General features: G+C 40.6%; 1 protein-coding gene across 2 annotated transcripts in view; it reads left to right on the top strand.

The window, feature by feature from the left end:
- XPR1 (xenotropic and polytropic retrovirus receptor 1) overlaps positions 1-21122 on the top strand; it is a 109319-nt gene that overhangs the window by 55673 nt on the left and 32524 nt on the right. For both annotated transcript variants that reach the window (XM_061345563.1, XM_061345564.1), the window contains exon 3: positions 17701-17802. In XM_061345563.1, coding sequence (XP_061201547.1) covers positions 17701-17802 — 102 coding nt within the window. The remainder of the gene's footprint in view (positions 1-17700; positions 17803-21122) is intronic.

Raw genomic sequence — 21122 nt, 5'->3', positions numbered from 1 at the left:
TTTTTGTAGAGGTGGCATGTATTTATATTGCATTTTCAGGGAAGGAGTTTATGTTCTGTCTTTCAGTACTAATGGAGCTGATCATGAGGAAATACACATAGTTTGTGGGCATCCAAAGAACAATTCACGGATAATTTCTTAATGCTAGGTCATCCATTAGTGAATGTTTGGGTTTGCTTTTCACATTTTTTTTTAATTAAAATTATGAAAGTCTTTACAGTAAGCTGCAAAGATACTTTGTCATAAAATGTTACTAGCTATAAATTTCCTAGATGCGCTCATCTACATTAAACACGAAAGCAAATATATCCATTAGTTCAGCAGCAGCCACTCAGATTGGCCTTTTGAAGCTCGTTCTTAAAAAGCAAGACTGATTTAATGATCAGTGACTTTTTGTATAGAGGCAGCCTGTGTGTAGTTGTATTTTGTGCCTTGTGGCTGTTCTCCTGTCCCTCAAAACAATCCCGTGTAATTGATAGTGTCAACTGAGCTGTGTGCTCAATGGCTGCAGTGCCAGTGCTGCTCAAATGCTGCCAACAGAGGACTTGGCTTCTGGGTTAGGTTCAGCTTATGTCAGTTTAAGGACAGGTAACCATGCAGCCCTCCAGAAGGGAAAGATATTTTTTCCCCTAATAAATTATTGCAGTTCTCTTAAAATGTTTTGTCTTCACAGCCTTTGATACCTTGTGTTCACATGTTCTCCTATAGTCATGTGATACAAAGCCTGTAGGTCTCATGAATATCTTTGCTTTATGGCTGTTGCATGTAGTGACACCAGATGGACCTTTCAGATGATAAGGTGATTGTAGCAAATGCTCAGCTTGGTCCTGGCAACAAATTTGAAACATTATTTAGACCCCTTGTCTGTGTAAGACTTCCCAGAGAGTTTTTTCAGACTTAATTGTGCTGTGTCCAGTGTTAAGTGTATGTGACAGCCTGTAAATGCTTGTCAGGTAAGCTCCAAAGTTGGATTCTTTCACCAGAATGGACTGTGTGTGCTGCCTAAGTCTATCTACAGAAAACGCACTATCTTTGCCTTTGGTGCAGGCTATTTCTTTTGTGTCGACAGTTCCTCTTGTAGTAGCCTCAAAATTTGTGGCGACTTCTTTCTGCATCTGAAAGCTTAAGACACACAGACCAACAGATGCTTGGGTAAGTTTGCATCTCAGACTCAGGGCACTCCTTTGGTCTTCAGTGCAGTTCTCCTTTTATTCATGTGAATTCGAGATTACAACAGTTGTGGACGTTATTGCCCCTGGAGAGCAAAGATATGTCAAACCTTTTGTTGCAGCAGCTATCAGTGTATTTTTGACAAAGAGTTGTTGGCATCCTTCTGGAAAACCCATCTTGTATTTCTACTGAATTCTTACTGTTTTGTCATCTGCATGCTACCTGCCATGTGGCACATTTAATACACTTTGTCTGGCAAAAGAGAGGAAAATACATCCATGTTCTGATTAAAAATAGTGTAGACGTCTGTAAGATCACTTGTGTTGCGTTGTGGGGTTGCTGTAATAACACTGTCTCTTAAGCCAGATTGATAGCTACAGAATTGCAGTTTCAGGGTGTGTGTGTGAATCGAGAGATAAAACAGCAAAGGAACCTGAAAATTAATTCATATGTTACATGTGGGTAACTTCAATCTTTTGGATTGCTTTTTGGTTAAAAGTTACCGTTATTTCAGAGGTACAACAAGAAGCTTCGTGCAAAGCTGAGTTAACTCCAGTGGTTCAAAAGAGGTGGCTGAGACCTAGCGGTCCTTGACATATTTAGCAGGAATAGGGGCCATGTCTCTAAGTTGGGGTGCTGGAGACCAAACCAGAAGCAAATAGCTCGTCAGTGTTTGGAACAAGTGCAGCATCAGCAGCTTTCCTTTGTATTGCCACAGAGTGAAGGCATACAAGTAGTATTACTATTGTGTACATTTTTCTGTATAGTAAAAGCCATGGTGTTTTAGTGTTGGGAAACTTTAAGGTTTTTCAGTTTGATAAATTTCTTTGAGGTTAGTGGTATGCCTCTCTCCTTCAGGAAGCTCTGCGTCCATGGATATTGACATCTTGCTTGTGTCCCTGACTTAAATTTTCACTTCATTCCATCTCATCCCTCCAAACCCCCTCATCTTTTCTTTCATGACTGTAATGAATTAATGATTTTATGTAAATCTGGTGTTTGATGGATTTAGGAGGTGTGCCTTGGGACTTGTTTAAGCTATCACACAGGAAATGCATCATCTGCTTCATGTTTTCTGCAATTCCAGTCAGTTTTATTTTCCCTTTATTACTTGCCCCGTTTTTTTTGTTTGTTTTGGTTTCTTTTCAAAGCAGCTCTTTAAATGTTTAGGCCATTTGCCGGGGTTTAAGGATTTTGCTCTTTCTTCCACCCTATTTCTCTGCCCTCCCCCCCCCCGGCCACCTATTTTCCACCTTAAATGGGAAGAAAAAAAAGTAACCATCCCCGCATTACATACCTGATTGCTATTCAGTTCCCAAGGGAGGGTCACTGAGAGCTAAATGCAAGGGCTGGGGGTCTAGCCTCTCCGGTTAGATTCACTGAATGTCACTAATTAGAGGAGAGTAGCCACTTACATATTTATTCATGTTTCAGAACAGTTGGTGAATCAATTGAGTGAATGGACTGGTGCAGCTTCAGTACTTCTTGTGTGTGAATATACTTAAAAGAAACCTCCAAACCTATTTATGTTGGTTCTTCGTTGCTTGCTGGTATAGACCAGCATGGCTGTAGCAGAACTTCATTTCCATATGACTTTGTGTGATGCTTTTTCCATTCCCTCTGTCTTCTGCTTTTGAAGAGAGCTGATTCTAGCCTGCAGAATATTTCCCCCCAAGAATACTTCTGGTGAGAAGAAAATACTATTACCTTTAAGGCTGTCCTTACTCAAATTGTCATTAATGGAGGAATTTGCTTAAAGCTTTAATTAAAATCCTTGCAGGAAATAAAATCAGGGCATTAACAACTTGTGCCTAATGCATTGCTGACAGATATAACAGCATAGAATAATCTTGCAGTGCATGGTAGATTTGTTTTAAATGGAGCAGATTGATTCCCCATAAACACCTTCAAGTGTTGCCTTTCACCAAAATTCTCTCTGAATTTAGCTCCTAATTGATAATAGCTCATTTACGTTTTCGGAGCAGGATGGTGACAGCCTCCTTGTCTCCCCTCGCTGGGAGACTTGCATTCCATCTGCTCTGGCTGTTGATTAGCAGCATGCCAGCTACATGAGCAGTGTTTATGGACGCTACGGTCATCTGTTGCGTTAAAAATTTTCTGTGAGGAAACTACCACAAAGCTGAAAGCATGGGTAGGGGAATCAGAATAACGGCTTTGAGGCTTGCTGTTGTTAGAAAGGGAGTGCCCCGTGCAGTTTGGCTTGAACGTGCATCATTAGGTCCAGATTTTCTGGAGCCTAGCTGTCCTGGTTTCAGCAGGGATAGGGTTAATTTTTTTCTTAGTATCTGGTGCAGTGCTCTGTTTTGGCTTTTGTCTGAGACTGATGTTGATAACACACCAATGTTTTAATAATTGCTAAATAGTGCTTGCTGTTAAGTCAAGGACTTTTCAGTGAGGAGGTCCTCAAGAAACTGGGAGGGAGTAGAGCTAGGACAGCTGACCTGAACTAGCCAAAGGGGTATTCCATACCACAGCACGTCATGCTCAGGATAGAAACTGAGGGGGAGTTGTACAGGAGCCACCGATACCTGATGGGTGGGCCATCAGTCAGTGAGTGGTGAGCAACTGTATTGTGCATCACTTACGTTTCTTGAATGTTATTCCTCTCTCTTTTCCCTATTATTATTATTATATTTTACTCAGTTTCAATTATTAAACTGTTCTTATCTCAACTTCTGGGTTTTACCTTTTTTCACTGGGGCAGAGGGGAGGGCAAGTGAATCCTGGTATCCTGTGGGTTTCTCCACTCTCCTCAGTGTCTTTAAAAGTAAGTCCAGCCCTTCACCTAGAACAGCAACACAATAAAATGTTCTAAATGTAATTGTTTGGGGTTTTTTTGTGTGGGATACTACAGAGTAAAGCTGAAGTTTGTCATCTTAATCCTGAACTTCTGTGTTGTGACTTGGCTACTTTGAATGGCTTATAACTTCCACTGCGGAATGTTTTAGTTTGTTTATGGCTGGTATCACCTGAGAGGGTGCCAGTTCGTAGGTAAATCAGGGAAGTTATCCATATATGATTTACTCTATAGCCTATTGAAAATATTGTTGTTCTGTCCATTTGCAGAGCTGATGCTGAAACTGGGACTTACTGCCACTTTTTGCCACTGCACAAATAGGGGTAAAATAGAATTAATTGTGTTAGCTCTGTAATGCATTCTTTGAAATGTAAATAAGAAGTGACTTAGGAAGTTTGGCCATTCGCTTTTTTCCCCTCAGCATACTTAAAATTTGTGTCTGGATGCAAAACCCTTCTGTTGGCAGTTACTTCTGCAGTTTGTGTATTCCCTTCCCACCAGGTTTTGTTCTGAAAGCAATAGAAATTACTGAATGGTTCCTTTTGCCTTTTTATTTACCAAGTGCCAGCAGTGCTGTGCATTGAGCTTGGGGGAAATGTGTGTGTGTGTGGGGAGAAATCACATGCCTCTAAATCTTTCTTCGCATTAGGGTGTAAAAATCCTTTTCAAAAGGATTCCCGTTCCCGTCTGGCAGGGATGCTCCAAGAGGAGATACCCAGCCCTTGTGGTTTCTGGCTAGAGACTTGTGCTATGCAAAAAGAAAGACATTGGCTTGGAATACAGACAAACAAGTGCAGTCCTGGTCTCCATTGCATTTTAATTTTAAACTAAAATTACCCCTTGAACACAGTAGCTCTGTTGAAGAGCTGAAGTGGGCATAGACTTTCAAATCAATTCCTTTGAAAAACATTTTCTCTTTCTTTGAAGGAGGGGCATTTGAACTATAGCTTATTCCTTCCATGTATATAAATTATAACAAAGCTTCCAAATGCAGAGTGACATCTGAGAAACGGTGCTTTTACTGGAACTGCATTTAAACAAGCCCTTTAAGCACAGGATTGAGAATAAGGGAAAGCAAGGGATGCTACTTAAAGGTGTGTTTAAAAGAAAACAACTCCAGACTTGCAGAGACCTGCACTGGAGAACTTCTGCTTATCTTGAATTCACCGCAGTGTCTCCGGGCATGCTTCAATACGTATTTTTTAATGAGCAGCAGGGTGGGGCTCAGCTGGGTGGCTGTGCTAATGTGTGAGCGAGGAGGAGTATAACCTTGGGTAGGCTTTGTAATGTTGTGAGGATCTTACAACATCTGTCACTGTAATAGTGTAAGAATTAAAACAGAAGAATTACTGCCTTGAGTAGATGAACATTAAGGTAGCTGCTTATTTACTGGTGTTTGGACTAGACTTGTATCATCTAGAAAGAAAAATGATATTTTAAATTGTGCAAAACATTTAGGGAAGACACATGTAAACACTGGTGAGAATTAAAAAGCTCTCGTGTTTCCTGAACATGGTCTGACTGTAAAAATGTCTCCTGGTAAAATCTTGAGGCCTGCGTCATTTCTCTGATACACGTTGGAAACGTGTTTTTCTTCATCTGATAACTGCTCGCTTATTATCTTCTTGCTAACTGTTTGCTCTTACAAGTTGGTAAAATAAGAAAAGGAAAAATGAATTCGAGTAGTGTTCACTCCCTGGGGGGAAATTAAGCCATTGATAGCGTGTTTAAAGTAGGCTTGTCTTTGTACTGTGCGTTCATGTCCTCTATATGGGGAGCCTGTAGTTGGTTCTGCATCATTTGTTTTGTCTTTCTGGTTGCTCTTAATATTAATTGAAGTCTTTCCCAAGACACAGTTCTGTTAATCTTCCTTTTGTCATTTCCCTCCTCCCCCCACCCCCGATATCCACAACAAAAATGCTCTCCTGTGCCTGAGATGAGGTTTAAAAATATCATTGTATTGGGGGGTTGGGTTATTTTTTTTTTTTTATAATGTTGGTGGTCCATTTATTCACCTGTTTTTTACCACCAGTATTAGTGTACCTTTTTCTTTGCTTAACTTCTGATATTTTGTAGGTGCTGTAATTGTTAAGAGGATGCAAATAGTTTCCTGGAGTGATGGGTATAGGTCTCTTATCAGTTCCAATTATGCAAAATGTTTCCAATTAGCTGTAATACCCTTTTCTGCTTTCCCCAGACAAACGCAACCAAGCAGGGTCTCTCCTGGGATGCCAGTGTGCTGCACAGGGCAGGCTTTCCCCTTCTGCACAGTGTCCTGTCCCAGGAATGTTAGGATCAGAAAGCACGCTCTGCTACCCCCCTTGTATTAAAAAAAAAATAATACTGTGATCTTACTGCAGATCTTTAGGGAAATGGTGTAATTATCACAGCTGACAACTTAAAGGAGGAGACAAGTAGCTTCTCACAATTTTATCAGCAGCAATGGAAGCAAATCGTTGTCCTGGACTGCAAAGCTTTCTTGAGCTTACTCGCAGGTAGCAGAGTGCTTTGTCCAGTACTGGTAACTACTGAAGTGGGATGTTTTGTTAGATGAATTGACAGCTTGTTGTGAAATGGCAATTTCTGTGGTGCTGCACAAGGCAGAGAGCAGTTGCCACAAACTGAGCAAAATGTCCCTGTAAGCTCTGGGGTGGTTCTGGCGCTGTGGTTACCACCATGTGCAGTGACAGAGGAGAACAAGGAGAAAGCAGGGGAGTTTCTTAACAGAAACAGTTGTCGTATGGAAGCTTCATTGGAAAAGTCTGAAGTCCTGTGGATGTGGGTTGTGTTTGCTTAGGTAACACAAAGAAGAGGCCTTCTGCCTGCTATGGAGAAGATTCCCCTTTGCAAAACAGTGCTGACTCTGGTTTGCCAATGTACACACTGAATTAGCAGCAGCAGGATGAAATAACTCTGAGCTTAAATAGCTTGCTTCCTCAAATGAAATATTTTGATGCCCTCTAAATGCTACCTCTGTAGTCGGAGCTTACTCTTCTCCCTATTCTGCCTTAAACTGACTTTGCTGCTTGGTTTAGGCCTTATTTTGGCCCATTTTTCATACTTCCACTGCTATTTTCACAACTGCCTGACAGAGTCCATAGGGGAACTGAGGAAGGTTGAAAATAACCTTTTCCAGCACATTGTCATTTGGTTGCACAGTTGTGCCAGAGCATCTGAGATTACTGGGTGTGAGAACGGGCTCTCAAATCAGTGCTTGAGTCCATAGGGAGGTTTTATAAAAACTAATTTGTTGCCTCTACTTCTGTGTTACTCATCAATCCAGAAGAAGTGATGCGGGTCCAGTTTCTGCAGCTATTAAAGCACTCTGATAGGCAGGCAGCCTTTCTTGTGGAGTGGGCTGTTGGACTGTTGGGCTTGTTCTCACAGTGTGCACGCAGAAGCCTGAATGGGGCATGGTTTTAATAGTAAAAGATAGCATTTCCAAAAGCTCCTGGAATGTGTATCCTGCTGGTGACTACCTGCAATCCTGACAAACAGCAGAACTGCTTAGGTTTGGGCAAGTGTGGTAAGGGTGCACAGGTGATTGGCTTGTCAGGTTGCATTTGCAGTGATGGCTTTATCACTGTGACAGTGTTGATAGTTTCTGGAGCTCTTATTTCAGCATAAATTTTCTTGTAGGACTCGCTCATGCACAACCTGAAGAATAAAGGAAAAGAAAGAAAAAATATGTACATTGTAGAAGTTGATATTTGATGTAGAGAAGGAGAAAGGAAGTGGGGGAGAAAGCACTGAAAGAAGATGACTTAAATTACCTTTCAAGATGATTCTGCCGTGCATTTATCTCGTTCTTCAGATGAGTGGGTGACAGGATAAGTCTGTGGTGGTATGCATGTATAAACTTTTTCAATCGTTTCTGTTCTTTTCTGAGTAGAAGATTTTTTTTCTGCTTTGTACATCAGTTGCCATACCAAATGTCATCTGCACCATGGGGGCTGTGGGCAAAGGAAAATGTCCACAAGGGAGCATATGGAAGCTTGGACCTGTTGCTTAGCTAGTCATGTGTAGAGCATCTTTGGTACAGATATGACCTGTGATCACAGGTGTCTTGGAAAGGCTCATCAGATCCAGCAGAAGACATCCCTGTAAGGACATGTGGAGGGGATAGTGAGCAGCCATCCTGTCCAAGAGTACTTTGATCAAGGTGTTGCCTGTTTCAAAGGTCCCAGTACAGCTCCATAGCAAAATATTGCTGCAGTCACTTGGTTAACACCACGTTGCAGTGAAAGTTTATGTTACTTTGTTTTCTAACTTATTTCTTCTTTCAAGCATTACATTTTTAAATTAAAATAACTATTTTTATTCCTATTCAGAATAGTTAAAAGTCTTCTAAAATACCTCAGAAGCATTTTAACATTTGCCCTGGAGTACACTGAACTAGCCAGCTTGTATCCAAGGTAGGAAAGGCTTTTTGCCATGAATGCATCATTGCAGAGTTTGTAAGGAAGGGAAGACTAGAGGCACACGTGCAACTGGAGTGTTGGCAGGAGGTTAGATGCTGTTGAGAAAAAGACCAAAGCTTGAACGTGTTCAATCTGTTTAACTAATAATCAAGACATTTACTGTGTTCATATCAAGGGTATAGTGATTTCAACTCAAGTGAGTTGTGTTGGCTTTACCAGCATCTCCTTGTCAGCTGAGCTGTGGGGTAATGCTTTTAGTCATCTCTCATTATGAGATAGACATGTGTTGAAGGGGGGTGATTTGGTATTTCAGTTAAATCAGTCTAACAGGTAGTTGCTGCCAGGGAGGTAATCTCCTCCTCACTGCCTCCTCCCTTACCTGCAAGGTCAGAGTACTAAACCACAAGAAACTAGTTTGTTGATCAAATAAGTTTTAAATGCTTTTTAGTTCTAATGCTGAGTAGTACTCTAAATACTGGATTAACTTTCTGAGCTGGTTCACTGTGGACTTGGATGAGCAGCAGTGAAGGGGCAAGGGAAGGGGCATCCGGTGTGTGTCTGAGAGAGGGCATAAAGGGCAGCTGGAACTGCAGTGGAAATGCCACATCTCTCCTTCTTCATGCAGTTTTTGTGGAAGAAAAGACTTTATCTAATAATATAAGATTTATAAAGTCTTTATCACCACTCTTTTAACTGGCTGTAATTACTCAGTTTTGTTTTAATTCCTATCTTGTGGTTTAGGTTATGTCAGATGTTCTGAAGGTTTTTGTGCAGTTTTAATGAGAAGGTAATTACTGTTGCTTAGTAAAATTCTGGAAATAAAACTATTAAAACTGGAGGCTCAATAAAAGGAGCATAAACAGTCATTTTATTTGAAGTTTTATGTCCTTACTGAAGGAGAACTGAAGTTTTATCTTTTTTTTGTTGATTAAAATATTCACAAGATTGAATGTCTTGATAAATATGAATGCACATTTAGAAGATTGAAAAGTTTCCTCTTATTTCTCTTTCCATGCCATGAAGTATGACCTTCGTTCAGGAGGTGGGGCAGGGAAAAAGTATTTTCGCTGTTTAGTGTGAGGGATCCCTACAATATTCATCACTGGAGCATTTCAGTTTCCTTTAATTGCCCCTTGCTGCTGTTTCCAGTCCTCATGGTAATTTCTTGCATCACTTTGGGGCTGACCCAAATGCCCAAAGCTATATGACTGGGGTGATCTTCCCCTCCCTTTCCTGGAGCTTACATATCTATTTGTTTAAATGCACTTGGCTTAAAAGGTCAGGAAGCCCTAGCACTCGTACTGATTATCAGCAGAGGATTTTCTTAATTCACAGAATCATAGCATGGGTTGGGTTGGAAGGGACCTTAAAGATCATGTAGTTCCAACCCCCTGCCATGGGCAGGGACTGAGTTTTGCCAGGCTGAAGAGAAGTGTGGGGTGGGTGAATATAAGCAGAAATTTCAATATAAACTCCAAGCCCCTGATTTTAAATAAACAGTTCTGGTCTTGGTTTTCCATGTGTGCTTTTGTGACATTCTTTGGTTTTGAATGTTCAGTTGGGTTAAGGACCAAGTTGGGCAGCTTAGGGAAGCGTCCTTATTGCCACCCATGTGAATTAGTAGAAGGATTTTTTTTTTCTTTCTTTTTTTTTTTTTCCCTTTGTTTTGTTTTGGTTTTATACCCATATAAAACACAGCTGTGCTTATTTCCTTGAGGCTCATTCAGTGGATCTTAACAGCATGAACAGATACTGGTAATTTTTTAGTTTGGTGGCCCCATCATTAAGGAGGAAAAACTTTCAGATGCAACATTGCTCAGATTAAAGGCTAATGAAAGATCTCTCTTTGCAGAAAGAACGGATGGCAGTGCTGAACTCTTATCTCATGTAGCATCTGTCAGAGGTGTACAGGCTAGTTCAGACCTCTTGCTCATAAGAGGCTGGAGTATCTCAGCATTACTTAACCTCAAATGTGTAAACTGATATAGGGTTTTTTTGGTGCAACTGTAATTGCTGCTGTCTTGTCTCCTTCAAGTGAAAGCCAGAACTCAAGGCAGAAGACCAGCAGCTTGAGGAATGCACAGGTGTGTTGTGTAATGAAGAACTATCCTACTGTGATCCTGCTAATTCCACAACACTGCAGTACCTCTGTTTGCATTGCCACTTACTTGTCTAAACTGTGCGTCCGTTACCTTTATGTCTGGACAGGTCCTTGTATGCACTGACTTAATGCTGTTATTCTCCGTTTTTTATCTTGGGAGTCTGCTAATGGTCAATGTGAGATTTCATCTGGATTCTTAGCTCTGGTTGACCATCTTTTCTTCACCCTTAAGTGCATGGCAGGATTTCTGGTCTAGCTTATTAAGAAACTTCTGCAAAAGCACATAGTGAATTGTTACTTTCCTTCTTGAAAAAGGTAAGAATTTAAAGGTTGTTCTTAACAAGGGAAGGCAGGTATTTAGAGTGCTGTCACTGTACAATGTCTCCTGGCATCCAGGTCTGTCCTCCTCTATTAACAATACCGGCTCCCCCCCCGCCCCCCCCCATCACATGCTTATGCCTTGCTGGCCCTCAAATCTGAAGTACCACATAGCCTAGGTTCTGTAATTCTCCTGGGCATATTGATTTTTCCCAATGGTTCAGAAGCGAAACACTGTAAAATCATTGAAGCGTCATGGTCACATACACAAACAGAATGAAGGCATAATCCCAAAGCTGAGACAGCACTGGCAGTTTGCAAATTCAGACAACAGTGGTCAATTATAGCAGCAGAACAGGGGACAGCTAGGAGGTAAGCTTACAGAGGCTTGGGGTCATCTCTGCTCCAAAGCTGTGTCAACCTCGTTGGGCTTTCTGCGCTCCTCTTGCCGCCCCCCGCTCCAGCTACTTTGGAAGTAGTTACTTAGATCCTCTTCCAGGTGCACTAGCCATGCTTTTTTACATATTTGCTGAAGGGTTAGAATCTTTTTTCTCTGAAATAAGAGAATTTGGAACAGGTCAGGTTTGAAGCATCATTGCACAGTTGGCCTTGTGGAGCTCTTGTCACAGTAAATGCTTGTGTAACTGTGCTTTTTCCAGGAGATTTGCTCTCGCATTAGTGACTTCTTTGTAATAGCTGACAAAGTCTGGTGCCGCCGCCTTTGTTTGCAGGATGACTTCTTATGTGTGCTAGGTACTTGCCTGAAGAAGTGAACCTGTAGAACAGCTGTGCAGCTACCCTGCAGACTACAAAACCTGACACTTTGAGCTACAAAGCTAATAAGCCAGCCAGCTGGCCTACAGCTGTCTTCTCACATCTGGTACTGCATTGCCTGCTTTTTCTGCACCTGAAGTTCATACCAGGATGCTGTTATTCCTTTAGAATCTGTTTATAGAGTCACAAATATAAATATTTCATAGTAGGCTCTTGGTTGGATATCTAGCTTGTACACTGGTTGTGGAGGTTGCTTTTTTTTTCAGCTAAATAAACCATCTACAAGAATACTTCACAGTATCACAGTATGTTAGAGATTGGAAGGGACCTCAAAAGATCATCTAGTCCAATCCCCCTGCCGGAGCAGGAACACCTAGATAAGGTTACACAGGAACGTGTCCAGGCGGGTTTTGAATGTCTCCAAAGAAGGAGATTCCACAACCTCCCTGGGCAGCCTGTTCCAGTGTTCTGTCACCCTCACTGAGAAGAAGTTCATGAGTTCATGAGTACTTCATGAGATATCAGTGATACAACCTAAAAATAAGGACACAAAAATTTTACCAACCTGAAAATCATAATTTCTAAATGTATTTCGACATAGATTCCATTCATTCTGGGTCAGTTGTTAAAAACAACAAAATGGGGAACCAAAACCTGAGAGGACATGTGTTGGTGACTGCAGCCGTTCTTGCCTTCTCCTTCCCCACCCACACATAAACACTGCATGTACAGGCAACACCAGCCTCGTTTGCTACCTGAGTGGTCATTTTTTATTACTGGATATAATTTAATATATTAATTTAATAACATAATTTAATAACCAAGTCTAATCTGGTCTAAAGTGATCATTAAGTGGAGAGCTGACCAGCTCATCCATGATGGTTTAGAAAAGTAGGTATAGCCTGCTATGAATTTTTTTTTTTAATATTAACTTGTGCATAAACCTTTCTTGCTGATCTCATAGTATTTTAATTTGAGGTCAACTTTTTGTTGGTGGAATAAATTTCAAGAGAGATGCACACCATTATGTATGTATGTACAATTTGCAGCTCAGAAGCTAAGTTGGAAAAACATGAATGCAGATGTTCCTTATTTGCAAGCAGAGTTGGCTTCCTTCCTCCTCCTATAGCAAGAGCATGTCCTAGAAAGAAATCTCCATATCTGTTCTGTAAGCACTTAGAAGTCTTCTCATACCAAATTTTATTTGCCACAAGATTGGACCTGAAAATACATGGTGAGTAATTAATTTATTGGAAGCTTTCAGTGAGTGATCCAATTTGCAGCTGACCCAGGTGTGGCTTTCTGTCGGGAGGGAGTTGCCTTGCGAAAGAACCTTTCCTTTGGAAAAATACCCCCATAAACATGAGGATGACGCATTAGAGGTGTAAAGATAATTGTCGTCCTTGCATTTGTGTACTACACAGTTTGATTCTAGTTGTAAATTTTCCACTACTCTGTGTAAAAGGTTGGAGAGCTGTATAATTTTGGTGCTGCAGAACTGCCAAGAGTGTTAGAAAATTGTCATGGCTGGGTAGACGGACAAAGCTGATAGGGGTTTGGAAACAGATACGGGTTTTCATTATAGTGACCCACTTTGCTAGAATTTTGACTGGTAATGAAAGTGGCCTCCCCCCCACCTTGTGCCCTTGAGCCTCCAGGTATAAGCAGTTACTGTCTTCACATACCTGGGAACAAGAAAGTGTGTTTAATGCTAATGTTGAGTTTGACCTTTTTTTTAACTGAATAGACGGCAGAGTCCTCCTGATAAATAAAATTGCGTCCTCTCTAGCTGAAGTGTTGAAGTAATCTTACTCAGATAAAACAGAAGGTGATTTGAAGAACTAAACCTGTGCTGATCTCGTAACAAAGCTAATTAATACTTTTTAGTTAAATGTCCCTTAAAATTCAGCATGATAGACCGAAGGATGTTTTTAAATGAATGCTTTTAGAGGGTGCAGCTCTAACATAGAAAACTTTTACTGTGTGTTTTCTTTCACTGAAGTAAGTAAAGCTGATCAGGATGCTGATCATTTGTTTATACAGTAGATCTGCAGAAAATGAGAAATTGAATAACAGTTCACAGATGCGCTGACAAATGAGTGCTTAGGACGGTGTCAGATATAACTTGAGTGTTAATTTTTAACTTCATGCTCTATTTAAGGTGTGCCAGTGTCTGAACTCTCTGCAAACTAGGAAGTGTGGTGATAGGGGAGTACATCCAGATCACTGCTGGTTCACCACTTGGCTTTGCAAGGAAAGCAAGAGCCTTCTAGGCTTACTTTATTCACAGCAGGAAATTGCATAGGAAGATGAGGTTGTGGAGATGCAATATTGATCAGACTATCTTCTTGGCAACCTTGTTCATGGCAACTTCATGGAGCTTAGGGTAAATTGAGAATTAGGGCTATAGAGAAAGGACAAAAGGAAGCTTACCACTGGCCCTTCTTGGCAGCAATAACTGGATGCCTTTTAAAAACAGCTTCTGTTGTCATGGAGCTTCTGAATCCAAGGCCAGTTTCTGGCACTGTGATTTTCTCATGGCAAAAAACGTTGTCCTGTCCTAGCCTTGGGGGGAAAATAAATAAATAAAGGCAGTAGCCTTGGCAGCACTTGTCTATTATTGCAGCTAAATGACTGAACTGCAGTGGGAATGGGACCAAAGGGAAACCTTTTCTTCACAGAGAATCCTGATTTTTAAAGCTGGCATCCACCATGGTCTGCAGAATCTTTTGTAAGAAGGTGTTTGACATTTGGAGAAGGATTTTGAATAGTTTGTATAGAACTTGTTTTCCTCTGAGTCAGCGATGTTTTGAGGTCGAAATAGAGACCTGAATTCCTGAGCTCAAGGTTTTTGGAAGGTCTTCCAGTAGTGGTTGGTTTGTGTTTTAAAGCCCATTTTCCTTTTCCAAACTTCAGAGATAGTCAAACTGCTTAATACACTTAATTATAATTTCCTGAAGTGGTCAGTAATTGCAAAACAAGATTTTTCTTCATGTATTTGGCATTGATTGTGTTAGTTTAACAGTATGTTAATTTGCTGAGCTTTTCCCTATTTTAAAAGGTGATATTTTGACTGCATGGAACTTCCTGATTTTTTGTTGTTGTTGTTGTTAGTTCTTGGATAGTTCCAGTGTCTGAAGTTTAAAAACTTCCTTGGTTTTATTTTTGCTTTGTAAATTTACTGAAACCTAGAAACCAGTGATAAGGGAAGTGGTTTGGTGTTTCCGAAGCAGGAAAACACTGTGTGCTTTTATTTCTATATGACTTATTTTTAAAGGCAGGAAATGCTGATTACCCCATGTCAGAAAGCCTGTATAGGGAAGGTTTTCTGCTAGAAATATGTAAACTCTTTGGGCTGAAGAATTTGCTCTTCAGGTCCTTCCTTAAGAGTCAGCTCTGTTTTGATACTGCCTGGTCACTGTTACTTGAAAAGCTTTAGGCAGCTAGTGAATAAAATCTCTGCATATGAAGTATTGCATAGTAATTTCTATTGCTTCACTGCCTATTTGTGTTTTGTCTGCCTGCATTTGAGGCTGTTGGGTTCAAGGATTAGAGCTCTTGCAGGCAAGTTCAGATTGACCTTTCAGGGTTCCAGGGTGGGATATCGCAACCGCTGTGACTCTACTGTTAGAAGTTACCAGCCTCAAAGCCAGAGTTATTTTCTGACCTTCTGGTTTTAAGGCTGCCCACAAAGAGTGTTGAGCCATTGGGCTGAGCAGGAGCACTTGAGGCGCATGAGTGTTCAGTTCTGCGAAGTCTGCATCGGGCCAATGACCTGGAGCAGGGGTGTAATGACACCTTGGGGCTGCTCTGGCTTTTCTTAAGCAAAGAAGAGTTGGAGCCCTGTCATTTCAGGGTTTGTTTGCATAAGGGAGGGAGACCTTGGCCTTGGGAGTAGCTGTGAATCTGCAAGTATAAATGTCAGGTAATAAAGGGACCCCAGGAGCCTAAACCTGGAGTTTGGAACAGCCTTTGGAGCCCTTGCAAATTCTTTTCTACAAGCCATTGGGTAGCGGAGTTGTAAACACCCATCATTGGTGCAAGACTGTTGTTTGGTGGGTTTTTTTCCCCCCATTTCATTCTTTAAAGCATAATCAAACCCCAAAAGACAACAGACTTCTTCCAAGGTTGTCCCTGCAGTCTTGTGTTATTTGCCTTTCTATACAAACCCTTAAAAATGATACTAAAGTGTTTGTAGGTTTATGGTGTTTAATATCAGAGCCACAAACGTGAAAACCCAGAAAATCCTGAATGCTAAAAGTTTTGTGTTTAAATAGTCTCGTGATTAATACTACTTTGAGGTGATTTTTACCTAAAAAATTAATGCTAAAAGAAAAAGTTTTCCTAGTTGTTACAGTGTATAGTACTGCTAGTAAGTGAAACTTTTCTGAAGACACTCATCTTTTCAGTTTAATAACATGTATTTCAAAATCTATTTCTTGATGTTATTAAAGCTATAATAAAATGTTATTTTTCCTCTCTGTAATAACACTAACTTTTTCAGACTGTAAGGCTGAAATTCAGGAACTAACTATGGGGGTTATGAAGAGTGCTTTATTGCAGCATTAGGAACATTTGGATAGAACAGTGCTAAAATTTGTAATTATAGTGTGTTGTCTTTGAGTTTTTTACTCATTAAACTAATTTCTTAATTATTAGAAAATTCATTCTGTCTTTGAAATTCTGCACTTCTGGAGATGCTGTGCTGTAATTTTATAACAAAGTGACCAAATTGCTGCTTTAATATCAGAATTTTACTATAATTATGGAATTGTAAATTGTGCATAACTTTTCCAAGAGTTAGAACAGTCCCAGAGCGGCAGGGAGGCAGGACCGTGGGTCTGTTCATCATTGCCGTAGTTTAGGCCTCTTCCTTTAAACTTTGCTTGTGAGATGAAGTTTTTCTTTTGTGGGAAGAAGATACTTTCCACATAGTTTCCCATGTACTTGTCAGGCATATTTTAGTTTTGTATTTGGAGGATTACAGTGATGAGAGGAGTGGTAGCTGAACCATCAAGTCCTCCTGGGAGGTCAGAAGAAGCCTTTAGTTAAAAACTCTGCACTTCTAAATGCCATTTGCTAAGTTAGGATGAATACTTTTCACAGGCAGCTTTGTTCTTCAAGAGCAAGACCAGTGCTTGTGGTAGGTTTAGGTCCTATATACAAGTCCCAGTGCAAAGTGTGCTGCAGTGTTCTGAATGCTGGTGAATCTCCGGGGGAAGTGACAGTCTGGAAAGGGCATGGCATGAACATGCAGCACTGATGGTACTTGGCTTTCTGCTGCAGTATATCTAGGGGAGGAAGAACATAAGAAGATCATAAACTCTTATCTTTGATAAAGAGGTTTGCTTTCACTAAAGTTAGTATTGGAGAACTTGCCAGTGCCCTAGACTGGAGAGTAGAGCTCCTTCTGGGTGGGTAAGTGTAACTTAACCCTGACATATAGTGCTAGCATGTTGAGAGTGGTTATTCTGCTTAATCTGCTTTTGTTTTGGTTGGAAGATCTTTCCCTGAATTGGCTTACCACATGGTTGGAGAAGTGGTGTGGGAGGGAGGAAGGAGACCACCCCTGCAGTGGCTGTGTGGCTTTGTTCTGGATTGATGTAGCAGGTGAGAGGTGGCTTCAGAATGCAGGAGCCAGCAGAAGTGGGCAGGTGGGGATGTGGTATGATGTTTCCTTTTCACTGGTGTGCAGCTTTGCAGTGGGTGACTTCGTGATGGTAGGTAAGATGCCTTTTAAAAAAGGTCCTGCAGATACAAAGATCAGTCTTGATCCAGGATGGCTCTACAGGTGCAGTTGCACAAGCTGGGTTAGGAATTGGAAATCAAGGATGTGAGATCTGCAATAACACTTGAAGGATCAAAAAAGATGATGAAAACTTCGGCCAAGATGCAGTTACTGCTTATGAGTTTTTACCTCTTAATCTTTGTATAATTCCTTTTATAGGCAAATATGTGTTCCCTCAGAACCTTTAGGGCCTTACTGTTCTTCCTTCTCTATATAACAAAGAAGGTGGATTTACTCTGAAGAAATATTTCCATGGCAGCCACTTAGAAAATTGTTCTTATCTGCTTTTGTTAAAACTTTTGTTTTATAGACACAGATGAAGACACAGTGAAAAGATGTTTTGCCACGTTTGAAGAGAAGTTCTTCCAAACCTGTGAGAAAGAACTTGCCAAAATCAACATTTTCTATTCAGGTAAGGTGCTTATTTGTGTATATTTGTGGAAAATACAGCAACACAAAAAGAGTCCAAAGCTCCCAGACTTTCAGAGTAACCACAGTGGTCATACAGGTCTACCATCAGGTAATTATAGGGCGGGTTTATATGGGAAACTGCTCTGGTTTAATCACAGATGTGAAGCCTAAACCATGGTATTTGCATGGAGGGAGAATGAAGGGCAGGTGATTTCATTGGTCTGCAGAAGTGTTCTGCTGAACTTCAAGATGATATTCTTATCTCAAGTGGTAAGGCATAGGGAGCAGTTTCTCAGCTTATCCATGGTGACAGTTTCCTGTGCATGTTTCAGTTGTGCTAACCTCCTTAGCTGGTGTTCCCTGAGCTTGTGCAGGAATAGCTATAATGGACTTGCCCCTGTATCATAACTTGACCATCCTGATGTGTCCAAGTTTTAAAATACGTTCACATAAACCCTTTAAACTTTCTGGAGTAGGTCAGCCAAGTAGCAGTTTGTCATTGGCTGCGTATGAATTCCTGTTTAGTAAATTGAGTAAAAATGTAATGGTAAGAGTAGGGATTCCTAGGGGTCATGTGTCAGAGTGCTGTTTGTTGTTTTCCCGAAGAAAGTTTGCTTTCCCATCCTGTGTTTTCTTTAGAATGGGATAATTGAAAATTCACCCTGTAATATGGCTGCAAAAAGTTTAGTGTTAGTGTGATCCAGTTCCACCCACCATTACACTTCAGCTGGTTTTCTGCCTCTTTTGCTAAGGTTTAAAATGGGTTTTCAACTAGAAAAGCATTTAAATATGAAGACAGTGATGCCTTGACTTCTGCTATACTTTCTCTTAACATGTTGACTTACTAACTTTATGCTATAAACAGGCTTTTGCAGCACAATATGGTACCCTTTCCTATTTCTGACTTTAATCTGATAACAAAGACAGTTGAACTGTGCAAAATATTTTAATAACCATCAGGCGATGGCTTTATTGCTAGCTATTTTATTGGGTTGTGAACATGAGAATAGCTGAAAGCATAATAGATGCAATAACAGTGCACTTCAGCTTGCCTCTGTCTAGCTTACATCTAGGGAAGTAAATCTCTTTTGGGATGGCTATGCCTGCTCTCCTGGCTCCCTGGAGCCGTGGTGTTTTGTTATAGCCAGGGTGGGGTGGGTGTCAGAAGAAGGGCAAGGAGCATTTTGTAGGTAGAAGTGATATGTTTTACTAGGCCAGCTGGGTTTTATACTTTATAGGTGTTTTTCTACATGTAATTCATACATATGTAACTGAGAGCAATTGTTCTGCTTGGTTTCTGTGTGGTATCTTTTGTTTTTATCCCAGGTCTAAGGTAAGGCATTTATGCTCAGAAACTTGTCTTTCTTCTCTAGTTATATCACATCCTGTATACTATGAGCTAGACTCTGTGAAGGAGGTTCTGTCAATTTAGATGCACAATACAGATTATAATTTTCCCTAATGAGGACCTGCTAGGGCACGTGCAGCCACATGTACATGTGCACCCATTCCAGCATTGTTTAAAATGGCATTAATAATATAGGATAGGATTTTTTCCATCTTGCTGTCATTTCAAAAGTGTTATAGAAGAGAATACATGTAATTTGAAAATCTTTTGTGATAAGATTAAAGCAAGTCTTTTACTTGCAGAAATGACGTGACTTTAACAGTATGGAAACCCCTTGTTAGGGTTATTAACGTTAAGCTATGTCAAGAAATGTTCCATCAGTGGTTCCTCTTCTTGATCATGTCAGAAATTTGTCACATCGGACCCTATTGTAACTCCAGGTGTGTATTAGCTTGGATTGTGACCTGATACATCCTGTTTGTTATACATTTATCATACGTTTTATTACACACTTGGCTTTACAATGATAAATATAGCCCATTTTCAAGAAAGGTAAGCTTTCTTTTGATCCCTGCTTAATTTTGTCATCTTCCTGATCCCTGCGCTGAGGGATCCTCAGTGAAGATTTCCAGGGATTGCCACAACATGGACAACCCCGTCCTCTTAAGATAGGCTCCTCCTGGACCTCAGCTCCATCCCTGGTGTACTTAGGGTCAGAGTACCTGCTGCATAATGCTGTATGCTCAGGTTGTCGGCTCTTGTTAAGCATAGCCTTAATTCCCCAGACCATTATTCCAGCTCAGTAGGAAGGAAAACAGCCATTAACTAAATCTGATTTGATAAACAATTTGTGATTATTTGGACTATGCTCAAGAAAATCTGTACTCAATTGAAAGAAAAAAGAACAGCACTAAAATTTTCAGATGTTTCCAGTAGGACATACCTATTCAAGTGCTGAAGTTTCGTTTGTGGCCAGTTTTGGTTTGTGTTTGGGATTTTCTGGAGGGGAAGTTTGTTATATTTTAAGCTAGTATTGTCAGGATTTGCTTGGGCTACAGTGTAGGTAGTAACATTTTTGTGGTTAATTTAGGAGGTGGTTTTGTTATTTGTAGGCTTTAACTTGGTAAGCAAAATAGTGAACATAATAAGTACAAGCAGGAAAAGGAAGGAGTGCTGAAAGAGCCTGCATAAAATGCCCAGACTCCTGAGCTGGGTAGCTGCAAGGAGGTATGGGCTGTTCGATTGTCATCTCTCTGATGAAACAAGATTTGATCACAGCCATGGCCATGTGAGCTGGAACTTGAGAAATTGTACTAGCTCTTTGGTGTGACAGCTTTTTTTCCATGATTCTTATGTGTGAACTTTTCTTTACATTTGGAAAACAGAGTCAAAACAACTTGGAATTGTATAGTTGAGAGGCAACTCTTTAGATGGTGGTTTTAGTCAGGATCTAGAGGCATTTTGGGGGCAAAACCTGCTTATTTATTGCAAGTACTTTTGTTGAAATCTGCCTCTGGTTTCAGATTTCTTCTTAGTCTTTGCCGTGAGGTTACACTTGAGCCGAGGACTTAGTGGGCATCATGTCATGCGAAATGCTGCCACACAACAAGAGTGCTTCCAGTTTCTATGTCTATGCTACTTTTTTCTAACTCTTTTGAGTGGCATATTTTTTTAAGAAGTCACTTTTGGGAGTGCTAGGTTAGTGGTGAATGACTTCTCAATTGTTCTGGAGTGTGCTGTAAACTGAGAAATTAATTTGTACTCTGCTGTTTCCCTAAGCAATTCCGTATGAGCTTTTAAGAACAGCAGCACGTATTTTGTCTCATTTTGCTTCTGCAATGAATCTCCATGATAAAATCATACCTTAACTAGGTGAAGTTATTTGTGGACTGTATAACTGGGGTCTGTGTAAGAAAGAGCAGGAGGGAGAAGGTGCAGGACTGCTGTTTCTCAGGAGTGAGTCAGTTGCCTGA

Source organism: Neopsephotus bourkii, unplaced genomic scaffold (assembly GCF_033783945.1).
Source record: "Neopsephotus bourkii isolate Nb327-2 ecotype Australia unplaced genomic scaffold, CSIRO-AGI_Nbou_v1 NB_234, whole genome shotgun sequence".
Classification (NCBI taxonomy): domain Eukaryota; kingdom Metazoa; phylum Chordata; class Aves; order Psittaciformes; family Psittacidae; genus Neopsephotus; species Neopsephotus bourkii.
This window is presented reverse-complemented; position numbering and strand designations above follow the sequence as displayed.